A 22,500-nucleotide genomic window follows, 5' to 3' on the forward strand; every position below is an offset into this window, starting at 1 on the left:
AAAACGATGCACAAGCTGCAAACAGACTCTCGAAAGGAAAGCGCTATCTACACTCTTTACCCTCTTCCTGATAAATGAGCTGAGAAATACAAACAATCGTCTAGTCTAAGGGAGCCCCCTCGACATCCAATTTGGACATCCATTTTTGCCCCTTTCTCACCGAATAAACGTCACAAAACCTGTTTCCTATTTGCTAACGTTTTATATGCATTTTGCTCTTTTTTGTTCATTTCCAGCTTCGTACTTTTCAGCAAACGCTGTGTGTTTGTTCTGGAAATGTCTTTCTACATTCGATTTTTTGCTAATTTCTCACCACATATTAAACATACAGGTAAGCCAGCATCGTTAGCAGCGAAGGCAAATGAATCCGTCCGTAAAGCATTAAACGTTCTATTTTCTTTCGAGACTTTTCTATTTTTTGGGGGGATTCATCCATAGTTTACCAGCTTACCAGGAGTCAAAAAATCGAAATTATTCACCTGGCATGCGGGGACCGGTTAAGCCTGTAGCATGTGGCGAATATTTTGAGAGACGGAATATTAAAAGACTTTTTATTTTAATATTACAAGACCACATCGATCTGGAAAATAAGAGGTATTCCATTCGGGAAAAAAATAAATAAAATAGCCTTCATTTATTCCCATATTTCTTATCAAAGCTACAGGGAGCCACTGCAGAGGGACCACGGATTGCAGACCCCTGGTCTAGTGACAAGCCACTCAGGAGTCCAGTGTTAATTACATTTAAAATAATTATATTTATAAAAGATTACTGGCTCTCTTACAGCCTTGTATGCTAACAAACAGAAAAAAAATAGCTTTATTATCCCAAGCATTCTTTATCGTTGCCTTTCCAATCATCTTGTATCCAGGCTTAACACTGCTACGAATACACCCAGGGCTTTCTGTTTGTCTGACACCATTTTCTTACAGATTTTTCTGTTACCAGAAGAACACGTTATCACGCAGTTCCGGTATGGAATTCGACAAACCCCGAATTTAAGGAGCCGAATTTAATCTGAGGAGAAGATGTTTATTTTTTCGCCTGAAGTCACAGACATAACACACAGCCTCGTGTCCAGTCTCCTGTATCGCGTTTTGTCTTTTACTCTATTTCCTTTTCCCTTTAATCTTCTGTTACACACTCGTAGGCTCTCCTGGTTGCCATGGCGACTGGGGTGTGACTCCTTTTGTGCCTCAATGTGTGTGTGTGTGTGTGTGTTTATATCTGCATGTAATGGCAGCTGTACAGTACAGCTGTGCACAATGATACCGACAAATTTACAGCCACATGCAGAGTAAAGAGAGATAACGTTATAAGAGGAAGATGACAGAAAAGGGATTAAACGCGATCATTTCCAATATCACCTGTGTTTTGTCACGCTGTTTGAACTGCCGACGTCTTTATGTGTTTATTCAGGCATCGTCACGATACACAGCGCCGATTTGCTCTCGTGCGACTGAGCTGTATTTCTGATATATTATTTGATATGATTTATATCGTCATGCACATGTGTTAGCATCCAGCAGATCGATCAAATTTAATTTGATTAATTAGCACAGTGGAACTCAGGATCTGCAATCTGACATGGCAAAATTTACACTTTACACTGTTTTATTTAGTCCAGTATCAGGTTGTTTTTTTTTTTTGTTAATAAATGTGCAGTGAGCCTGTAGGACGTTTCCTCAAATCCCTTGAGGATTAAAAAACTACAGAGACGCCAATATACAAAGTCATTACACTGTGTAGCCGTTCATTTTCCAACGAGAAAAGGTGTAAATCTTTTTGGAAACCTAGCCCCACTTTACACTGTGGCTACTGAGGGTGTGTTCCCACCACTTTTTGTCCACCGAGTCGTCCACTAGGAAGCTTTTATACCACAGTGCCGTGAAATTCTCAGCTCCGACTGGTCAGAAGGTGCTGATGATTTTTTCCACAATAACGTGTTTGTGCTAATTTATTGTTTTTATAGTGGCAGTTATCGTAAACGGACGTGTGGAAGGCGGTTTCCGTGTGTAAAGCCGTCACGGGGAACGTCGAAGTCAATAGGACACGGAGTATTGAGCTTTCTGATTTCTATAATCACGTGACAAATTATTGGAAGAGAGAGAGAGAGAGAGAGAGAGAGATAAAACATCAGTGAAAACAGGAACTGTGTTATTTCTTGTTTCTACAACATGTAACTAGAAAGTACAAGGTTTTGTTCTTTACTTACTAAACTGCATCTTTGTTCAAAATCACAAAACCCCCATGTGTTGAGAAAACTTTTGATTGGCAGTGTGGGTATTTCGGATTGAAGCCATCTTATTAGTGTGTGTGTGTGTGTGTGTGTGTGTGTCTATATTCAGCTGAGATGTCAGTGACAGGGATTCCTTCTAGGCAGCCCACACATACGTGCAGAGACTCTTCGTGCCACACTCCCACTTCTGCTGTGGGGGCAGATAGCTCAAGCAGGGGGAAGTCCTTCTGCCCTGTTCCATGTTTTCTTCATGGTTCTTCTTCCTCCCACTCTTTAGCTCTCTCTCTCTCTCCCTCTCTCTCTCTCCTTCACCCTGCCTCCTACTTATCTTTCTTTCTCTCCTCTCTCTCTCTTTTTTCTCTCTCTCCAAGCTTGTGGTTAGAGCTAATGGAAACTGGGGGAAGCTCTCTGTGTGGGTGGAGGGAAAGATAAATAACATGTTCTCCAGCTCAATAACTCCATCAGGCTTTCTCTCCTTCTCCTCTCTCCTGCATCGCCTCCTTCAGGATTTTTTCTTTTTCTTTTTTGGTCAGGCTCTTCACTTTTGTTTTTTAATCACCTGCGGCTCCACCACGGTTCACATACACACCTGGCTGTCAGCAGCAATATGCCATCATGCATTAATGGCTGTGATAACAGATGGCAGAATGTTTATTCCCCATCTTTCACTATCTCTCTATGTCATAAGCGCTGACACTGTAAACGCAAACACTCAGCTGATGCACTTTAAAAAGACAGTTTGTTGAAAATCTTCAATCTTGAAGATTTTCTTTTTAACCTTTATTGTAGAACCGTGGTATTGATGCGGACCTGGTAAAGTAGTTCAGCAGACTGAATCAAACAATTCATAATAATTATTTATTTTACTGTAATTCGTCACATATACGTTACTGCACAGTGAAATTCTTTATTCGCATATCCGATTCTTTGGAGGGTTGGGGTCAGAGCACAGGGTCAGCCATGAAGCAGTGCCCCTGGAGCAGCTGGAACGGTGGCAGCTTGATGGTGCTGGGGCTTGAACCCTGCTCTACAACCCAAAGCCTTAACCACTTGAGCTACCTTCAAGCCATGTATGTATTACACACAGATCAGGCATAACATTATGACCACCTGCCTAATATTGTGTCGGTCCCGCTTTAGCTGCCAAAACAGCCCTGACCTGTCCTGCACTGTGTATTCGGACACCTTTCTATCAGAACCAGCATTAACTTCTTCAGCAATTTGAGCAACAGTAGCTCGTCTGTTGGATCGGATCACACGGGCCAGCCTTCTCTCCCCACGTGCATCAATGAGCCTTGGCCGCCCATGACCCTGTCACCCTGTTCACCGCTGTTCCTTCCTTGGACCCCTTTTGATAGATACTGACCACTGCAGACCGGGAACACCCCACAAGAGCTGCAGTTTTGGAGATGCTCTGATCCAGTGGTCTAGCCATCACAATTTTTTTTTCTTTGTCAAGCTCGCTCAAATCCTTACACTTGTCCATTTTTCCTGCTTCTAACACATCAACTTTGAGGACATAATGTTCACTTGCTGCCTAATATATCCCACCCACTAACAGGTGCCATGATGAGCAGATCACAAAGAAAAGAATTCCACTGTGGTGATAATAAAGGCTTCAGTTCTTCTTGATCTTACAATGCCTGAGACGTTATTTAAGAGATTTAACACATAGATTTTTCATTTTATTTACAGTCTCTGGTCTGGTTAGTAAAGTAGGTGGAATAGGTGGTAGCTCCGTGCTTAAGGAATTGGATTATTGATCAGAAGGTTGTGAGTTTGAATCCCAGGTCCACCAAGCTGCCACTGCTGGGCCCTTAACCTGCAACCACTCAGTTATATAAATGAGATAAATGTAAGCTACTCTGGATAAGGGTGTCTGCCAAAAAGCTGTAAATGTGTAAAGTCTTTGTTTGAGGTGTTGTTTTAAGTGTTAGTGAAGCCTGGACCACTAGGGAACAAAAGAAAAAAAAAGTTTGTAATTATAAACTACTCAGCTGAAGGCTTTAGGTTGGATTTTATCGTGTTATAATATGACTGCAGAGTCGTAATGCAAGATGCTGTTTATTACATTATTGTGTGTGTGTGTGTGTGTGTTTATACCTTACCGCCTTATTGTTAATATACAAACTTATCCTGGCAGCAGTTACCTTTGGGTTATGGTGACTCACCATACTATGTATAATACATCTCTCTCTCTCTCTCTCACACACACACACATATGCTACATGGTAATATTTTTCCCTTGATAATTCTGTGTTTCTAAGTGTGTGTGTGTGTGTTTCTCCACAGAGAGTTTGCTAAGGAGCGAGAACGTGTGGAAAAGAGGCAGGAGTTCCTAAAGCTACGCAGACAGCAGCAGATTGAGCGAGAACTCACTGGCTACCTGGAGTGGATTTGTAAAGCAGGTGTGTGTGTGTGTGTGTGTGTGTGTGTACACTTGGCAGAGAAAGCTCGCACTCCTGTACACTACAAAGCTCATCATTCAAGCATTTAATATGGCATAACACTGTTGCTAGGCAACTGGAAAATATGGGTGCTGCGCATAAGCTAGCTGATGAGTAAAGATGATAGTTGAGCTAACTTAGCATATAGGCATGAAGCCTTTTACTGCATCTAGAGATCAGCAAAACAAGCCATTAAAAATATTCTTCAAGTCTTCAGAAACTTTACGTCTATGCTAATGCACAAGCTAGGTTCCACCAAATCGACACATCACGACTGAAGAACTGTCAGAAATGCCAACGATCTAGTAATCCTGCCTTGAAAGTAGCATATGTTTGTGCTGTTTTAGTGAAATATGCTGTCTCACTGCTTTCCTTTTTCCCCTTCGTCATTCTCTTATCTCTTCCTGCTAATTTTCTCACCGCTGAGTGAGTACAGTTAATCCTGATGGTTGCCAGATGGAACAATCCTGCACTGGGGAAGGCTGCTCTCAAGCATAGAGGGTGAATCCTTCTCATGCCGCTTCATAGTGCAGTGCAACATGCTCCAAGGAAAGCGCTATCTGCCCACTTCCACATACTTGAGCTCATAGATGCCTAGGATTTGCTATTATCCCTGTGATTGATAGGAGATTACGAGTAATAAGATCCCACCCATCCTGAGAGCACGGCCATGCTGCTGCCATGGCTTCTGGTGACGGAGCTTCTTGCTGTGGCATCATCAGGATTACAACAGATTCGATCACAAGTTATATTTACAATGGAAGCGCGGCATTCGAATGCCCTCACTTACGAATTTCAGCCTTGAGAATTGAAATTTTGCAAGAAATTCGCATCGCCATACATAGCTTTTTCGGCATATGAACGCACCGAACCAAATGGCGGCTAAGTTTTACGTACGGCTGGAAGCTGCTCAAAACTTGTTTGCGTCAGTGGAAAGTCAAGCGGAGCATTTCAGTCAGTGAAAGCTGTTTTGAAAGAATCAACCCACGATACCAACGTTGCCTTTGGCATGTGTTCTAAAGCTAGGTGAATTTTCGGTTGTTTTTGTTGTCGACAGATCGGTGGCGTGGGTGGTCTGTTCTGTTTTTAGCCCCAAGCTTGGTGGCACGACGTCCTGTGAGGACCACTGACATGGAATGCTCGGCTTGGGTCAGTTCTTTGTAAGCAGCCATACAGTTTACATACGCTTCGTATTGGTCATATTTTTGGGGGGCTGGAACGGATTATCGGCATTTACATTATTTCTTATAGGAAAATACGTTTCACAATAATAATTTTCGCCTGAAACTCGTCTCCAGAACGAATTACTGTATAATCGAACAGATGATTCACGTGGTGGTAAAGTGGATAATGTTAACAGCTCCAACTCTATAGATCCTGGTTTGACCCTGAGCTTGGGTTCATGTGTTCCATCTAGGTTTCCTCTGGGTTCTACAGTTTCCTCTAACCTCCCTTAAACATGCCAGTATTTGGATTGACTATTCTAAATTGCCCTTGTGTGTGAATGTGATGAAATGATGTTCATTTCAGAGTTTTTCCTGGGCTAAGCTCTGGATCTAGGATAAAGCGCTTGAAGAATGAACGAACACAACAGTAATTTCAAACATTCAGCCAAGTAATGAAGAAAAGCTGGTAATGCTTAGCCTGTGTTTGGCAGCTGGTTGCCGTCAGACCAAACAATTTTTTGTCTTGTCACTAGCTGGCAAGGTCTACAAAAGAATTTACGAAAGTAATTGTAGTTCCTACTGAGCTGTTAGTAAAAACAATTTAATTCTGACAGGAGAGAAGTTTCCTACCTATTATAAAGGCACAGGTCTTTTTTCTTTTCTTGAGAGGTTCTGGGTTTCCAAGTTGTGAGACACTCAAGTCGTTGTGTCATTTTGTGAATCTTTTTTTCCAGTTGCTAGAATTTGCTCCTGTTTTGTTGTGTCCATGTTCAGGTATTGAATTGTTGCTCATATAAAAGTGACACTCAGCTCTGTAAGCATTTCTGTTTTTAACTAGCCTAGGGGCAAAATTTTCATAGTAAAGTGAAATATAAAACACATGAATGTTTCTACCTTCAAAGTAAATGGTGAAATCAAACCCATTTCTGCTCTCGGAGACACCCCAAGTGCTTGTTCATAAACATCTAAAATTTGAAGGTGTTTATCTTCAACCACTAAAGCCTCCCGGTGGTCCAGGGGCAGGATCCCGGGTAGGGAGCTAACCCTGCCACTGAAGAGTTAGCTCTCGGTGATGATCCCAAGCCCAGATAAACTGGGAGGTTTGTGTCAGGAAGGGTATCCGGCATAAGACCTGCGCCAAATCAGAATATGTGAACCTCTGTGGCCGAATGAAGAACATCTTCAACCACTAAAATTCTGTGTAAGGTTATTTAACAGAGGGAAAAACACACTGAAAGCCAACATTTTATATCAGACTCACAGCCAGAAAATCATTCATTTCTTTATACTGATTGAAAACGTCCCATATGTCAATTTCAATTCCTCCGACAGAATGAAACTGGGACAAAGGGTTAAGCAGCAATTTGTTGAGAAAGAAGCAGATTTGTTGACGTGATGTTGTGAAGGCCATGTATACAAGCGATTCCTGAAAAATATCTGTCTAAGAGCTAATTAGCCACGTCTCAGCATGGAGCTTGTCATCGTCGTCCAGCAGCCCACCGGTCCTGCTCATCCTGCTCTGTGGAGATGTAATTGTCTTGGAGGAGTAATTCGCCAGTCTCCTCTTGTCAGGGTAGTTAGAGCTTAGAGCTTTTCAAGAAGGAAGCATTTCAGTGAACTGCATACTGTAATTAAACACATTATTGCAGATAGCTTGATGTCAAGGTGATGTAGTTGTGTAATCTGTATATTTTAGTGACAGACTTGAGTTTTCCCAAGAATCCAAATTCAGCCAGACAGTAAGTGAGTGATGGTTTGCCGCTGTCCCCCACTCACCTCTTTACTTCTGGCGTGTATACTGCCATGAAATAACGGTGATGAATTAGTCTATATCTGGCTGCCAGAACACAGCCGCAGCTCAAACCTGATGAGGTTGTATCTCAAGCAGGATGGAAACAGAAGTTACAGCTGGACCACTTTCAGTCCAAAATTGAAACAAGTGTTATATATGGATGGATGGATGGACATGTTTCTTTAGAACTTTTTTGGCACAAACTCTTTAAGAAAAAATTTCACTTGATACCTCTCCAGTTTGTTCCTTTAAAAGTACAACAGTTTTCCTAATAGACAGAGTTCTTGAACTCTCTTCATCAGGTCACCTTGGAAAAAAGAGGGAAAGAGAGAAGGAAAGAGAGAGAGAGAGATTTTTTTTCCAAATCTCTCTCTCTCTCCCTCTCTCTCTCTCCCTCTTTCTCTCTCCTTTTCCCTTTTCCTTCTCTCTCTCTCTCTCTCTCTCTCTCTCGCTTTCTTCCTTCTCTCCATATCTCTCTCTCTCTCTCTCTCCCTCTTTCTCTCTCCTTTTCCCTTTTCCTTCTCTCTCTCTCTCTCTCTCTCACTTTCTTCCTTCTCTCTTTCTCCCTCTTTCTCCCACTCTCTCCATATCTCTCTCTCTCTCTCTCTCTTGCTCTCTCTCGCTTTCTTCCTTCTCTCTTTCTCCCTCTTTCTCCCTCTCTCTCCATCTCTCTCTCTCTCTCTCTCTCTCTCTCTCCATCTCTCTCTCTCTCTCTCTCTCTCTCTATCATTAAACTAAATGATAAATACAGGATAGAACAAATATTTAATATTTCATTTAGATAAAGGACATGATATTCATTTTTGTTCCACCAAAATTACACTCTGGGTGAAAGAAAACTTCATCCAGCACCCTTAAAGGTTTTTAGTTTGCTAGACAAATAAACCAATATGTTTTATTTTTAGGTTTTTCAGCACAGAGTTTCTTTTTCTGAGCGCCGTCCCTTTAAGAAGAATTTTTTAAATATACAAAGAATTGCTGCAGAACCCCCCCCAAAAGCGTATAATTCTATAAAAACCCTTAAATGTGCCTGCTTCCCATTGAGCCACTTCACCTTTTCACCGGAGATTTATCAGCCTGCTCTTTCTTAAAGAATAACGATGTCCTTCCCCTCAGTGTTTAAACACCTGCCATTTTCAGATTAAAGTGACAGCCCATGCGCAGGCTCCTGGCCCAGATCTGGAGGATGTAATAGAAGTGCTATGTTTTTAAGATCTCACCTGACAGCGACAGGTCTGCTCAACTGGGTGGAAAAAGATTCGCACTCGGTGACATGCCTGTCATAACCCATATGCCGTTTCCTGCATGTTAATGCTCTCTGTTCTCCTTGTTTAGAGGAAGTCATGCTCGCCGAGGAGGACAAGAATGCAGAGGAGAAGTCTCCACTGGACGGTGCCTGGTACAAGAGGAAATGCAACAACCCAGGTTGGAATCGATTGCTGTTGCGTTATGAATTGCTGACCTGCTTGTCCTGCCTAAATATCACACTAAATCCTGCTTATTTATTATCACAGAACAGCTGGTGTGTGTGTGCTTTAACTATTCCATTACTAATCAACCGTCTTGCTGAAGTGCCCTCAGTTTAATGACTCAGCTCTTGCTGGATGAATCTGTCCAGCTGCATTCCTGTGCTTTCTGCTTTCAACGTGATGTCATGATGTGGCTTATGTTTTGTATTTGGGTTCTCACACTCGGTCTGTTTTTCCGGCTCTCAGATGTTTTGACTCATCCAAGATATTTCTCATCCTGGCATTCCTCCTTTTCACATGTGTTTCAGTTCTGAAACGATCCAAGAAGAGCAAGAACGACCTGATCAACGCCGAAGAAGGGGAGGATCATTTCACAGATATCTCGTCAGTCGGTAAGCGTCAGGCCTGGACTCTATGATAATGTATCTGGAGGTGTTTTTTTTTTACCAGGAATGGGATCCTGAGGAACCAATATCACTGACAGGAACAAATTAATATAATAAAAGCATTCAACAAGGCCTTTTAACAAACATGTCCATTCCCATGATAGCTCCAACATCCTTCACTGAGTTTGTAAATTAGGTCCAAAAATAAAAACGCCTGTTGCTCCAGCATATTGATGACTTTATATACGGTAACAGTGCTGTTTATGATTTCAGGCAGCTATAGTGGCTGCAGTAGAGGTCCAGGCAGTTTTGCATAAACCATCTAGAAATATCTAGATGGTCAAGAACCCAGATCAATCCTGATACCCTGCTTCTGGATGGTGTCCTTGGAGGTCTGGTCACTGCTGATGACGATGTGTCCACCTGGAGATACACGGGATTGCTGTGGGTGGTACCACTAAAAAACAAAACAAAACATGGTGATGGCTTTGGACTGTGATTGGCAAGAGTTTAGTGCTTAGGTCTCCATTAGTGAAAGGTTGATAACTTCAACAAGACCGACTTCATGAATCTTCTGGATAAAAATTTGGACTCTTAGCACACAGTTATAGAAAGGAAATGATTGATGATCTCATGGACAGGTGTCAAAAAGATGAGGATGAGGTTCCTGTCTAAGTCTGGTTCCTCTCAAGGTTCCTCAGGGAATTTTTCCTCACCACCGCTCGTCGTCTCCGGCTTGCTCATTAGGGATAAATTTAAAATTTATAATTCATATCCTGTATTTCTATATTTCTCTAAGTGCCATTGTTAAAAGTGCTATGCAGATAAAACTGAACCCAGAATTGGCTCAACAACGGCTAGGAGAATCCTCTAAACACGACATGAGGCATAAACCTCAAGAGGAACCAGGCTCGAGGGGAAACCCGTCATCTTCTGCTTGACACCGGAGCAGTGAGATGATAAATCGTTACATGATTATTGTCACATGAAGAAGTACCTGAGTGTAGTGTTTATATCAATTATATCAATCTAATGTCAACTTTTGCATCCATTTGCTTAAGGTTGTGTGAGTGGGAGGAGAGTAAGGAAAGATGAGGTGTGTGGAGGTGTGAGATGGAGGGGCTAGCCAGCGTCGGAGGCTCCTCCTGTGTCAGATTTCCAGATTAAAATAGCTCTTGAAATGATTATTCCTCGTCTCTCCCAGGGCGAATTATGAGATGCTAATGGGCCGATTTTTCACTTCTGTCTCTTTTTTCACACCCGGCCTTGACATTTGAGTTTAATTTGAGTTACTGAGGGTTTAATATAGCGCAGAGATCTGGGAGGCAGACACCGAGTCGGGACAGGAGCTCCGCCCGCATTTATTAGAGTTGCATCATTGTAACCCAATTTCCAGATGTTTAGTCATATATTGGGAAATTAGTATTTGTATTATTCTGTGTTCAGATTTTTGTAAAGCTGCAAAGTCTAGTGTTTACTGTGCTTTAGAAATAAAACATCATTTAATTCTCTCTTTTAGATGGTTTATGCTTAAATGCTTTAGGGGAATGTGATGTCATAAAATATAAGAGCCAATCATGTTCCAGTATGCAAATTGCTTTAGGCATTAGTTTATTGGAGCATGGGGGCGGAGCATTTCATATACAATTTTCATATTAATACAATTCCCGTGCCTCGATCACCATCATCAAAGTTTTCTTAGTTATCTCTCTTAAATTCTTCCTCAGTCTCTCAAGCAGTGACTTGAACCTTTTCCATTCTCCTCCCTCTCTCTATACTCAGCTCCCCAGGGTTCTCCTTTCGCTCGGGCCAGCGTGAAGAGCAGCAAGAACGAGAGCTCGTCGTATTTGCGCAGGAAAGAAAAGCGAGTGCGCTTTTTCATCCGGCGCATGGTGAAGTCTCAGGGCTTCTACTGGACGGTGCTGTGTCTGGTGGGGCTGAACACGCTGTGTGTGGCTATAGTGCACTACGACCAGCCCGAATGGCTCACCTACGCTCTCTGTAAGTACCCATTGCCCTCAATACATCCTCCAGCGGATTATAAAAACAGTCTTTCAGTGTGGACTCGTGTTAATAGCACTTACTAACCTAATAACCCGTGGAAAAGTGAGTGGAAAGAGTTGAGAGCGCTACCGTGTCAGGGGCTCTTGATATTATGAATTTCATTTGTGCTAGTCTCATCCTAGCGTAGTGTGAATAAAATACAAAAATATACCTACAGGCATTAATTTTTCTGCTAAAGAAATTATACCTCTCTTTTAAAGCTTTTATTCAGATAAAATAGAATTCTAATCAGTTAAAAATGCATTGTGGGTGTTATCCTGGATGTAACAAGACCTACGCCAAAATCAACAGCAAAATAGTTTCAAAAGAAGTTTTTTGGGTTTTTTTTCGTGACCCTCTCAGTCTCCAGACCTGATCTGAAGAAGGCGGTGTGTGAAATCTGGCAGCGTTAGAACAGATATGTCAGGAAAGATGTGTGGGTTGGTGGACTGTGCAGGGCTGAGGAGCTCAACTGAGAGGATCCGAAAGCAGAAAGCAAAAGATGGGCGAGTTTTTCCAGTGTATTTATATCGTATTGAGATAGAGAGGTACATTTGAGATAATATCTTCTTACTGTGTAACATCTTAAAGTACAGTATTCGACACAGACGTGTGATAACGAAGAAAAATATCGGCCATGAGTGTTAAATTGGCCTATGCTCTCGAAGTGGGTGATATAGTCTCTCTCTCTCTCTCTCTCTCTCTCTCTTGTCAATAAGCGACACTAGTAAATTATCTGTGAGCTCATGCATGCACAAGATGGCAGATAGTGTGTAAGTGTGTTACGCATCGTGATAGCAGTAATATACAGTGGTACCTCGGCGTTCAACCTTAATTCGTTCCAAAAGTCTGTTCGAATACCGATTTGGTCGAAAACTGAATTATTTTTCCCCATAGGAAATAATGTAAAACGAATTAATCTGTTTCAACTCGATGGTTGATCTCACAACTTAACTTTTAGCAACACTGATGCCTGATTTTCTGTTTTTCGGAGACATGGCTACTGAAATTATACCACAAAAGATAGCGTGGGGTTATAAAAAAGGAACCAGAGAAGGAAAATTCTTTGAAACGTACGACACTATAGTCCTGATTCACGAAGATATGAAACAACACATGCTAATTTCTGTCTATAAGAAGATTTTAAAGTGTATAATAAGTCTATGATTTATATTAACCCTTCATACTGTAGCTGGAATGGAAAATTCGACATTTTCCATCAGTTCAGGTCTCTGTTGGCTTTCAGTGTGAGATGTGTGTGTTTTTTCCCCTCTGTCGGATAACCTTACACAGAATTTTAGTGGTTGAAGATAAACACCTTCACATTTTAGATGTTTTTTAGATGAACAAGCACTCGGGGTATCTCAGAGAGCAGAAATTGGATTGATATCAACATTAACTTTTACTGTTCAAAAGTTTGAGATCACGCCATTTCAAAAAACATTAAATTAATCAGACGGTTTTTAAAGAAAGATCTACATTGTCACACAGAAGCCCTTTATCAGCAATCCTTTAGGTTAGTTTAGTATCTGGAGCATCAGGAGTTGTGGGTTTGTTTACAGGCGTAAAATGACCAGAATTAAAGAACTTTCTTTCTCTTGATGGTAAGAACTCGGTGTACAAGGAAATTTCCAAGTGATCTCTAACTTCTGATATATACTGTAAATAAGAAAATCAGTTTCTCCTCCAGGGAAATCTGAATCTAGATAGATAGATGGATGGATGGATGGATGGATTTGTGTATTATTTTTTTATTTGTTTCACACTGCATTTGAGATGTATGAAATGATCTGTCTATTATTTCAGATCTGGCGGAGTTTGTATTCTTGGGCCTGTTTTTGATTGAGATGAGTCTGAAGATGTACGGCCTCGGCCCCCGGAGCTACTTCCACTCTTCCTTCAACTGTTTCGACTTTGGCGTGAGTTTCTCCTCGCCGCAAAACGACTGTGATGAATTGGTTCTGAAATAACATACACTGCCTTGAGTAGTGATAAAGCACCACGCAATATATTACAGATGGGCGTTCAGGGATTTGTTGTTGCACGGGTATCCGAGTATGAAAAAAAAAGAAGAAGAAGAAAAGGCAGAAATCTCAGGAGTGAAGTATGATGTTTGTCCATTCTGTCTCTGTTATGTCCAGGTGATTGTAGGGAGTATTTTCGAGGTGGTGTGGGCGGCTGTTAAACCCGGGGCATCTTTCGGCATCAGCGTGTTACGAGCTCTGCGGCTGCTGAGGATCTTCAAGGTTACAAAGTGAGAAAAGAGAAATATCCCTGATGCCGGTATCATATTTCAGAGCGGATGTCCTTTTTCCAAAGTGCTGCCTCCATATTATAATCCACTGCAGATTTATTGTGTTTTCTGAGACTCCTTCCCAGACGCATTCCCTTTCGGAAACAAAGTTATTTCGGATGCATGCTGGCTGTATTGATTCTCTGAAAGCTTTTTGGGTGTGATGTATTTGTCCGTGTGTGTGTGTGTGTGTTTAGGTATTGGAACTCTTTGAGGAACCTGGTGGTGTCTCTGCTGAACTCTATGAAGTCCATCATCAGCCTGTTGTTCCTCCTGTTCCTCTTCATTGTGGTGTTCGCTCTGCTCGGAATGCAGCTCTTTGGGGGACAGTGAGTTTTTTATACTTTATATACTTTATTTTAGATTTCATTCATTCATTCATTCTCTCACTTAGTCCATCACTCAGTCAGTCAGTCTGTCATTTGTTCAGTCAGTCAGTCAGTCAATCATTTGTTCAGTCAGTTAGTCAGTCAGTCACTCAGTCAGTCATTTGTTCAGTCACTCAGTCAGTCAGTCATTTGTTCAGTCAGTCAGTTAGTCAGTGATTTGTTTAGTCAGTCATTCAGTCACTCACTCAGTCAGTCATTTGTTCAGTCAGTCAGTCATTTGTTCAGCCAGTCAGTCAGTCAGTCAGTCATTTGTTCAGTCAGTCAGTCATTTGTTCAGCCAGTCAGTCAGTCAGTCATTTGTTCAGTCAGTCAGTTAGTCAGTGATTTGTTTAGTCAGTCATTCAGTCACTCACTCAGTCAGTCATTTGGTCAGTCAGTCAGTCATTTGTTTAGTCAGTCAGTCATTTGTTCAGTCAGTCAGTCATTTGTTCAGCCAGTCAGTCATTTGTTTAGTCAGTCAGTCATTTGTTCAGTCAGTCAGTCATTTGTTCAGCCAGTCAGTCATTTGTTTAGTCAGTCAGTCATTTGTTCAGTCAGTCAGTCATTTGTTCAGTCAGTCAGTCATTTGTTTAGTCAGTCAGTCATTTGTTCAGTCAGTCAGTCATTTGTTCAGCCAGTCAGTCAGTCAGTCATTTGTTCAGTCAGTCATTCAGTCACTCAGTCAGTCATTTGTTCAGCCAGTCAGTCAGTCAGTCATTTGTTCAGTCAGTCATTCAGTCACTCAGTCAGTCATTTGTTCAGTCAGTCAGTCATTTGTTCAGTCAGTCAGTCATTTGTTCAGTCAGTCTGTCATTTGTTCAGTCAGTCAGTCAGTCAGTCACTCACTCAGTCAGTCATTTGTTCAGTCAGTCTGTCATTTGTTCAGTCAGTCATTCAGTCACTCACTCAGTCAGTCATTTGTTCAGTCAGTCAGTCATTTGTTTAGTCAGTCAGTCATTTGTTCAGTCAGTCTGTCATTTGTTCAGTCAGTCAGTCAGTCACTCACTCAGTCAGTCATTTGTTCAGTCAGTCAGTCATTTGTTCAGCCAGTCAGTCAGTCAGTCAGTTGTTCAGTCAGTCAGTCATTTGTTCAGCCAGTCAGTCAGTCAGTCATTTGTTCAGTCAGTCAGTTATTCAGTGATTTGTTTAGTCAGTCATTCAGTCACTCACTCAGTCAGTCATTTGTTCAGTCAGTCAGTCAGTCACTCACTCACTCACTCAGTCATTTGTTCAGTCAGTCAGTCAGTCATTTGTTCAGTCAGTCAGTCAGTCATTTGTTCAGTCAGTCTGTCATTTGTTCAGTCAGTCAGTCACTCAGTCAGTCATTTGTTCAGTCAGTCAGTCAGTCATTTGTTTAGTCAGTCAGTCATTTGTTCAGTCATTTGTTCAGTCAGTCAGTCAGTCAGTCATTTGTTCAGTCAGTCTGTCATTTATTCAGTCAGTCAGTCTGTCATTTGTTCAGTCAGTCATTCAGTCATTTGTTCAGTCTGTCATTCAGTCAGTCATTTGTTCAGTCAGTCAGTCATTTGTTCAGTCAGTCAGTCATTTGTTCAGTCAGTCAGTCATTTGTTTAGTCAGTCAGTCATTTGTTCAGTCAGTCAGTCATTTGTTCAGCCAGTCAGTCAGTCAGTCAGTCATTTGTTCAGTCAGTCAGTCAGTCATTTGTTCAGTCAGTCTGTCATTTATTCAGTCAGTCAGTCTGTCATTTGTTCAGTCAGTCATTCAGTCATTTGTTCAGTCTGTCATTCAGTCAGTCATTTGTTCAGTCAGTCAGTCATTTGTTCAGTCAGTCAGTCATTTGTTCAGTCAGTCAGTCATTTGTTTAGTCAGTCAGTCATTTGTTCAGTCAGTCAGTCATTTGTTCAGCCAGTCAGTCAGTCAGTCAGTCATTTGTTCAGTCAGTCAGTCAGTGATTTGTTTAGTCACTCACTCAGTCAGTCATTTGTTCAGTCAGTCAGTCATTTGTTTAGTCAGTCAGTCATTTGTTCAGTCAGTCAGTCATTTGTTCAGTCAGTCAGTCAGTCATTTGTTCAGTCAGTCTGTCATTTGTTCAGTCAGTCAGTCATTTGTTCAGTCAGTCTGTCATTTGTTCAGTCAGTCAGTCAGTCAGTCAGTCACTCAGTCAGTCATTTGTTCGGTCAGTCAGTCAGTCATTTGTTCAGTCAGTCTGTCATTTGTTCAGTCAGTCAGTCAGTCACTCACTCAGTCAGTCATTTGTTCAGTCAGTCAGTCATTTGTTCAGCCAGTCAGTCAGTCAGTCAGTTGTTCAGTCAGTCAGTCATTTGTTCAGCCAGTCAGTCAGTCAGTCATTTGTTCAGTCAGTCAGTCAGTCATTTGTTCAGTCAGTCAGTCAGTCATTTGTTCAGTCAGTCTGTCATTTGTTCAGTCAGTCAGTCACTCAGTCAGTCATTTGTTCAGTCAGTCAGTCAGTCATTTGTTCAGTCAGTCAGTCAGTCATTTGTTCAGTCAGTCTGTCATTTGTTCAGTCAGTCAGTCACTCAGTCAGTCATTTGTTCAGTCAGTCAGTCAGTCATTTGTTTAGTCAGTCAGTCATTTGTTCAGTCATTTGTTCAGTCAGTCAGTCAGTCAGTCATTTGTTCAGTCAGTCTGTCATTTATTCAGTCAGTCAGTCTGTCATTTGTTCAGTCAGTCATTCAGTCATTTGTTCAGTCAGTCATTCAGTCAGTCATTTGTTCAGTCAGTCAGTCAGTCAGTCAGTAATTTGTTCAGTCAGTCAGTCAGTCATTTGTTCAGTCAGTCAGTCAGTCATTCAGTCAGTCATTTGTTCAGTCAGTCAGTCAGTCAGTCAGTCATTTGTTCAGTCAGTCAGTCATTTGTTCAGTCAGTCAGTCAGTCATTCAGTCAGTCATTTGTTCAGTCATTCAGTCAGTCATTTGTTCAGTCAGTCAGTCAGTCATTTGTTCAGTCAGTCAGTCAGTCAGTCAGTCATTTGTTCAGTCAGTCAGTCAAAATTTCTTTCACATTGTAAACTTATTATTTGTATTAATTTATTATTATTATTATTATTATTATTATTATTAATAGTAGTAGTAGTAGTAGTAGTAGTAACAACAATGCTAATAATAATAATAATAATAATAATTGTTATTATTATTACAATTATTTAATAATAAATTATTATTATTATTTTTATTATTTTTATTTATTTAATTTTTTTTTTCATAAAATAGCAGAATAAGACTACATAAAATGTAAATACAATTAGAAAAACATTATCATCCATCTAACTATGACTTGTAATATAATTCCACAAGAGAAAGAAACATTTGTTGATGGATATATGGTGGTTTTTACCTCTTTAATGTCCACTCTTTAATGTCCACTGTTTCCGTAGATCTGACAGCGTCAGCAAACACTGATGTCTACTTGAGATCACTAATCACCAGCACAGAGTGTTTGATGATGTAGATATGAGCCGTGAACACAGTGAACCTGGTGATATTTTAGAAAAATTGATCTTTAGATTCTAGATTGTGAAACTGATTGAGTCCATCTCTGACTGTAAGAGATTTCTTCCCAGGGTTTGTAGATGGTTTGTGGTGTGTGTGTGTGTGTGTGTGTGACAAACACAGGAGTGGATTCCATTGGGATGAATAAAAAATAGCCAAGGTTTTCATTTCTCTCAGCTATGAATTATTGATAGAGCGGTGTAACGGAGGAACTGCCTGCGTGCACTTTTGCCACAAGGTAAATATCGGCTGAAACGTGTAAACATCCAGTGACACGATCCGCCATAACGATCTGCGACTTGCATAAACAAATAGTTTCCCCAAATGTTATTGAGTCGAGGCAGAGGAAAGCCACAGGATGGTCAATTCTGACCTTTCGTCATCATTCCAGTTCAAAGACTAGCGACTGTGGGAAAAGGCTTCTTGTGTTTTCCATTTCAAACGATTATGAAATTGATGAACTCGGGGTCAAACGTGTCTGTAAGAAGAGACAGGAGTGTAGACGGAGCAGATGAACAAAATACTGATGTCAATATGCTTTTCTTCTCAGGACTACACAGGAATTCACTAAACCCTCTGACAGGTCAGGAGATTTTATGTACATTTATAATCATTATCTGAGGAGGAGGAGGAGGAGGAGGCATGTTTGAGGAAGAATTTTTATATCCTCAATCCCTCAGCATCCTTATGCTGCGTTCAGAAGATCAGAAGATCTTACTTATCAGAAAGGGATCTAGTACAAAGTGCTGAATCTAGTGTTGAATTTCTCCTCCAGGAAAAGGTCCAGAGGAAACTTGTCCTGGCTTCTTTATAAAAATAAAATCTATCTATCTATCTATCTATCTATCTATCTATCTATCTATCTATCTATCTATCTATCTATCTATCTATCTATCTATCTATCTATCTGTCTATCTGTCTGTCTGTCTGTCTGTCTGTCTGTCTGTCTATCTGTCTGTCTGTTTACTTATCTGTCTACCTACCTACTTTTCTATCTATCTATCTATCTATCTATCTATCTATCTATCTATCTATCTATCTATCTATCTATCTATCTATCTATCTATCTATCTGTCTATCTGTCTGTCTGTCTGTCTGTCTGTCTATCTGTCTGTCTGTTTACTTATCTGTCTACCTACCTACTTTTCTATCTATCTATCTATCTATCTATCTATCTATCTATCTATCTATCTATCTGTCTGTCTGTCTGTCTGTCTGTCTGTCTGTCTGTCTGTCTGTCTATCTATCTATCTATCTATCTATCTATCTATCTATCTATCTATCTGTCTACCTGCCTGTCTGTCTGTCCATTATTTAATCAAACATCTGTGCTAATGTCAAGCTCAAAAGAGTTAAGTGATCCTACAGTGTAGATAACAGCATGCTGATCCCAGCGCTGTGTGAGGGGGAAGGATGTGATAATACATATTCATAACATATTCATTTATTTTTATAGTTTATTTTTATAGGGGTGGAGATGATGCTAGGCCATTTTAAGAGTATCTTGGCCATTAAAAAGGTGTTGAGTTATTTATTATTTGTCAGTTTAATGGTCAAATCTACGGTACATGAAGGAGCAGTTGGTGCTTCCTGGTTTGCGGAACTGAAATGAGACTTACTTGAGGTTGAAATGACAAAAATTAACTAATGTTAGCATGCACCTTTATAGCCTAAGCTAACTAAACGTAACCTGAATGCATGCTTTTCTCTGTAATTTAGGTTTAATTTTGAAGAGGAGACCCCGACGACGAACTTTGACACCTTCCCAGCAGCAATTCTGACGGTGTTCCAGGTAAAACATTCAATCCACAGCATTCGGTTTTGCCGGCATTTTAGATCTGGTCAGAGACGTGGTTTCTGTTGTAGATTCTGACAGGAGAAGACTGGAACGCAGTGATGTATCACGGGATCGAATCTCAGGGAGGAGTGGGCAGTGGCATGTTCTCCTCCGTGTACTTCATCGTCCTCACACTGTTTGGGAACTGTATCCTACTCTGGACTGGCAAACAAGCAACGGGATGATAAGATGAAAGATCAGTACTCTGTGTGTGTGTGTGTGTGTGTGTTATTCCCTTAACTCATATCTGTTCAGACACTCTTCTTAACGTCTTCCTGGCTATTGCTGTCGACAACCTTGCAAATGCACAGGAACTCACGAAGGTGGTTTATTCCGTCTCACACACATGTACACCTGTCAGGCATAACATTATGACCACTGAGAGGTGAAGTGAATAAGACTGATGATCTCCTCATCATGGCACCTGTTAGTGGGTGGGATATATTAGGCAGCAAGTGAACATTTTGTCCTCAAAGCTGATGTGGTAGAAGCAGGAAAAATGGACAAGCGTAAGGATTTGAGCGAGTTTGACCAAGGGCCAAATTGTGATGGCTAGACCACTGGATCAGAGTGTCTCCAAAACTGCAGCTCTTGTGGGGTGTTCCCGGTCTGCAGTGGTTAGTATCTATCAAAAGGTCCTGTAAATATCTGCTGCTAACAGATAGCACAGCACACCTTCATGGATCTAGTGGAGTCCATGCCTTGACGCATCAGGGCTGTTTTGGCAGCAAAAGGAGGATTAACACACAACATTAGGCTTGTGGTCATAATGTTATGCCTGATTGGTGTACACACACACACCCTGAATCCTTCACATGTGTCAGGGTTAAACACGAAGAGATCCTATCTCCATACCTCGCCATAGACCGCTGCCCTTTATTGGCCCCATAACCCTGTCTGTGTCGGCTGTTTACCGTTGACTGATGCTCATCTCGCTCAGTAACTCACCCTAATGGAGCTCCACCTTTCTGCCAGGATTTATTGCTTTACATTAATACTGTATCTACAGTACGTGGAAGGAGCACGTGTACTACCGGTCCCTCGGGATGTCTCGGGATTTGATTTGTCGAATCCGAAAACACGTCGAGTCATTAAACCCTCCTTTATCACAGGATGAAGAGGAACAGGAAGAGGCCATCAGTAAGAAGCTGGCACTCCAGAAGGCTAAAGAGGTGAAGGAAGTCAGCCCCATGTCAGCTGCTAGCATCTCTCTCGCAGCGTAAGTAACAAACCCAGGGCTGAAGACAGAAATCTATCAGCTCTGGTCTGTATGTGTGTTTGTTTGTTTTTTATTCCATATGTCTTAAATTCTTAAATAGTGTCTGTTGTCTGGACTGTTTAAATGTGTGTGTATGTGTGTGTGTGTGTGAGTGTGTGTGAGTGTGTGTGTGTGTGAGTGAGTGAGTGAGTGAGTGATTTTTATGTAAGTCCTGTCATCACTCCAACACATCAAATCCAGACTATTTGCTTTGATTGATAAGCCATGATGGAAAAGGGATGAACAGCGTATTATGAAGCGCATTAGACTAGTAAAGGACATTCAAGTCTTTATTTCCACTAAAACAACCTCTTTATCACATCAGCTGTAAAATTGCATTCCACCGCACCTTTGGTATAGTAGAAGATTATTACACTTTAATGGGCTTTAAGGTTGAAAAAAAAACAACAACAACCTTAAAACGCTGAAAGAACTGCCATGTCATCATGGCCAGTTTGTTTTCCGATCCCCAAAAAATTCATCTCAACTTCGTAGTCCTTTTTTTCGTTAGTTTAAGAATCATTATTAGCGACATTTACATTTTGAATGTTCTTTGCTTGGTTTGGTATCAGTTTACAGGAGTGGACAAATCCAAAAATTCATTCTCCAGGCAAAGGGATATTAGCTCTAGTGTGCCGCCTAGACTTGCTAACCAGGAAAGCTAAGCGACTAGGGAAAAATGCTAGTTCGAGTATTTATTTATTTATTTATTTATTTATTTATTTATTTATTTATTTATGTGGATTAATACAGAAGAACGGAAAATCTCAGCAAGTCGTAGTGGAACGTTTCACGTAAAAAAAAATAAAAATAAAATAATTCGAGACGGTATGCTTGACACCATTTTGAATCACGTGTTACCTTGACACACACGTTAACGTGTAAGAATCGTCACACAGATCACACCTTTGCCGAGGTGTGTGTGTGTGTAGTGGAGCGGGTGTTAAAGTCTGGGAGTGTGTGAGCTACAGTTACAGCACTGAGGTGTACGAGGCATAGCTATTATATTTTCTTTTTCTGTGTGCATTAGATCTACTCGTCCAATAAAAAACTAGTACACACTCCTGATTTGTCCACCCCTGATTTTAGATTTCTGTTCTGAATTATCTCTATACCGTATTTACAAGACATTTTCCCTCTTCCTCTTCATTCCAAACCAAAATGTGTTCATTGAAATCAACACAGAAGGATAAATGTCTTGCTAAATACTATGTTACTTTTCTCATTCAGTTGAAATGTCTGTCATGCTTCAGTTGACGTTTGTGGCGTAGGGCCCGAGTCTGTGACCTCCACCTCCACCGGCTCAGGCCCTGCTCCGCTCTTTCTTTCCCCTTCGATATTTTTTCCTTCTGTTTTCTTTTTTTGATTTGTGCCGTTTTATAAGGCTCAATGGAGGTGCGCTGTCGCACGGCTCCTCCAACTCCAGCTCTGATTCTCCGTGAGTTTCTTTACTCTCTTATATCTCCTGCTCCTGCATTTCTCATCCTCCTTTTTCCTTTGCGCTCGATCTCTGTCTTCGAGACCATCTTTCCATCTTCAGTCACTTTAAATGTACGCTGATCAGAACCTCTGAATGTGCTACATCTCCTGTAATGTATACTTCTACTCCTGTCCATGTATCTTGATACAGCTCTAGGTTAGATCATCTTGATGATATTAATTAGATATTTTGTTTGCTTTAGTTAGATATTAAAGTAGAGTGGTGCAGATGCTCTAGTTCAGGAACAGTCAA

General features: G+C 41.0%; 1 protein-coding gene across 12 annotated transcripts in view; it reads left to right on the forward strand.

The window, feature by feature from the left end:
* The window catches only part of cacna1ba (calcium channel, voltage-dependent, N type, alpha 1B subunit, a), a 156,935-nt gene that overhangs the window by 66,403 nt on the left and 68,032 nt on the right, over positions 1-22,500 (forward strand). For 4 of the 12 annotated variants that reach the window (XM_058374798.1, XM_058374791.1, XM_058374790.1 and 1 more), the window contains exons 8-20: positions 4,532-4,647; positions 8,980-9,069; positions 9,422-9,505; positions 11,282-11,500; positions 13,349-13,461; positions 13,684-13,796; positions 14,033-14,164; positions 18,224-18,256; positions 19,393-19,465; positions 19,540-19,657; positions 19,766-19,833; positions 20,623-20,729; positions 22,153-22,206. In XM_058374798.1, the coding sequence (XP_058230781.1) occupies positions 4,532-4,647; positions 8,980-9,069; positions 9,422-9,505; positions 11,282-11,500; positions 13,349-13,461; positions 13,684-13,796; positions 14,033-14,164; positions 18,224-18,256; positions 19,393-19,465; positions 19,540-19,657; positions 19,766-19,833; positions 20,623-20,729; positions 22,153-22,206 (1,320 nt within the window). The remainder of the gene's footprint in view (positions 1-4,531; positions 4,648-8,979; positions 9,070-9,421; positions 9,506-11,281; positions 11,501-13,348; positions 13,462-13,683; positions 13,797-14,032; positions 14,165-18,223; positions 18,257-19,392; positions 19,466-19,539; positions 19,658-19,765; positions 19,834-20,622; positions 20,730-22,152; positions 22,207-22,500) is intronic. The other 8 variants (XM_058374801.1, XM_058374795.1, XM_058374802.1 and 5 more) reach the window with 3 other exon arrangements.

The sequence above is a fragment of the Hemibagrus wyckioides genome, linkage group LG22 (assembly GCF_019097595.1).
Source record: "Hemibagrus wyckioides isolate EC202008001 linkage group LG22, SWU_Hwy_1.0, whole genome shotgun sequence".
Lineage (NCBI taxonomy): Eukaryota > Metazoa > Chordata > Actinopteri > Siluriformes > Bagridae > Hemibagrus > Hemibagrus wyckioides.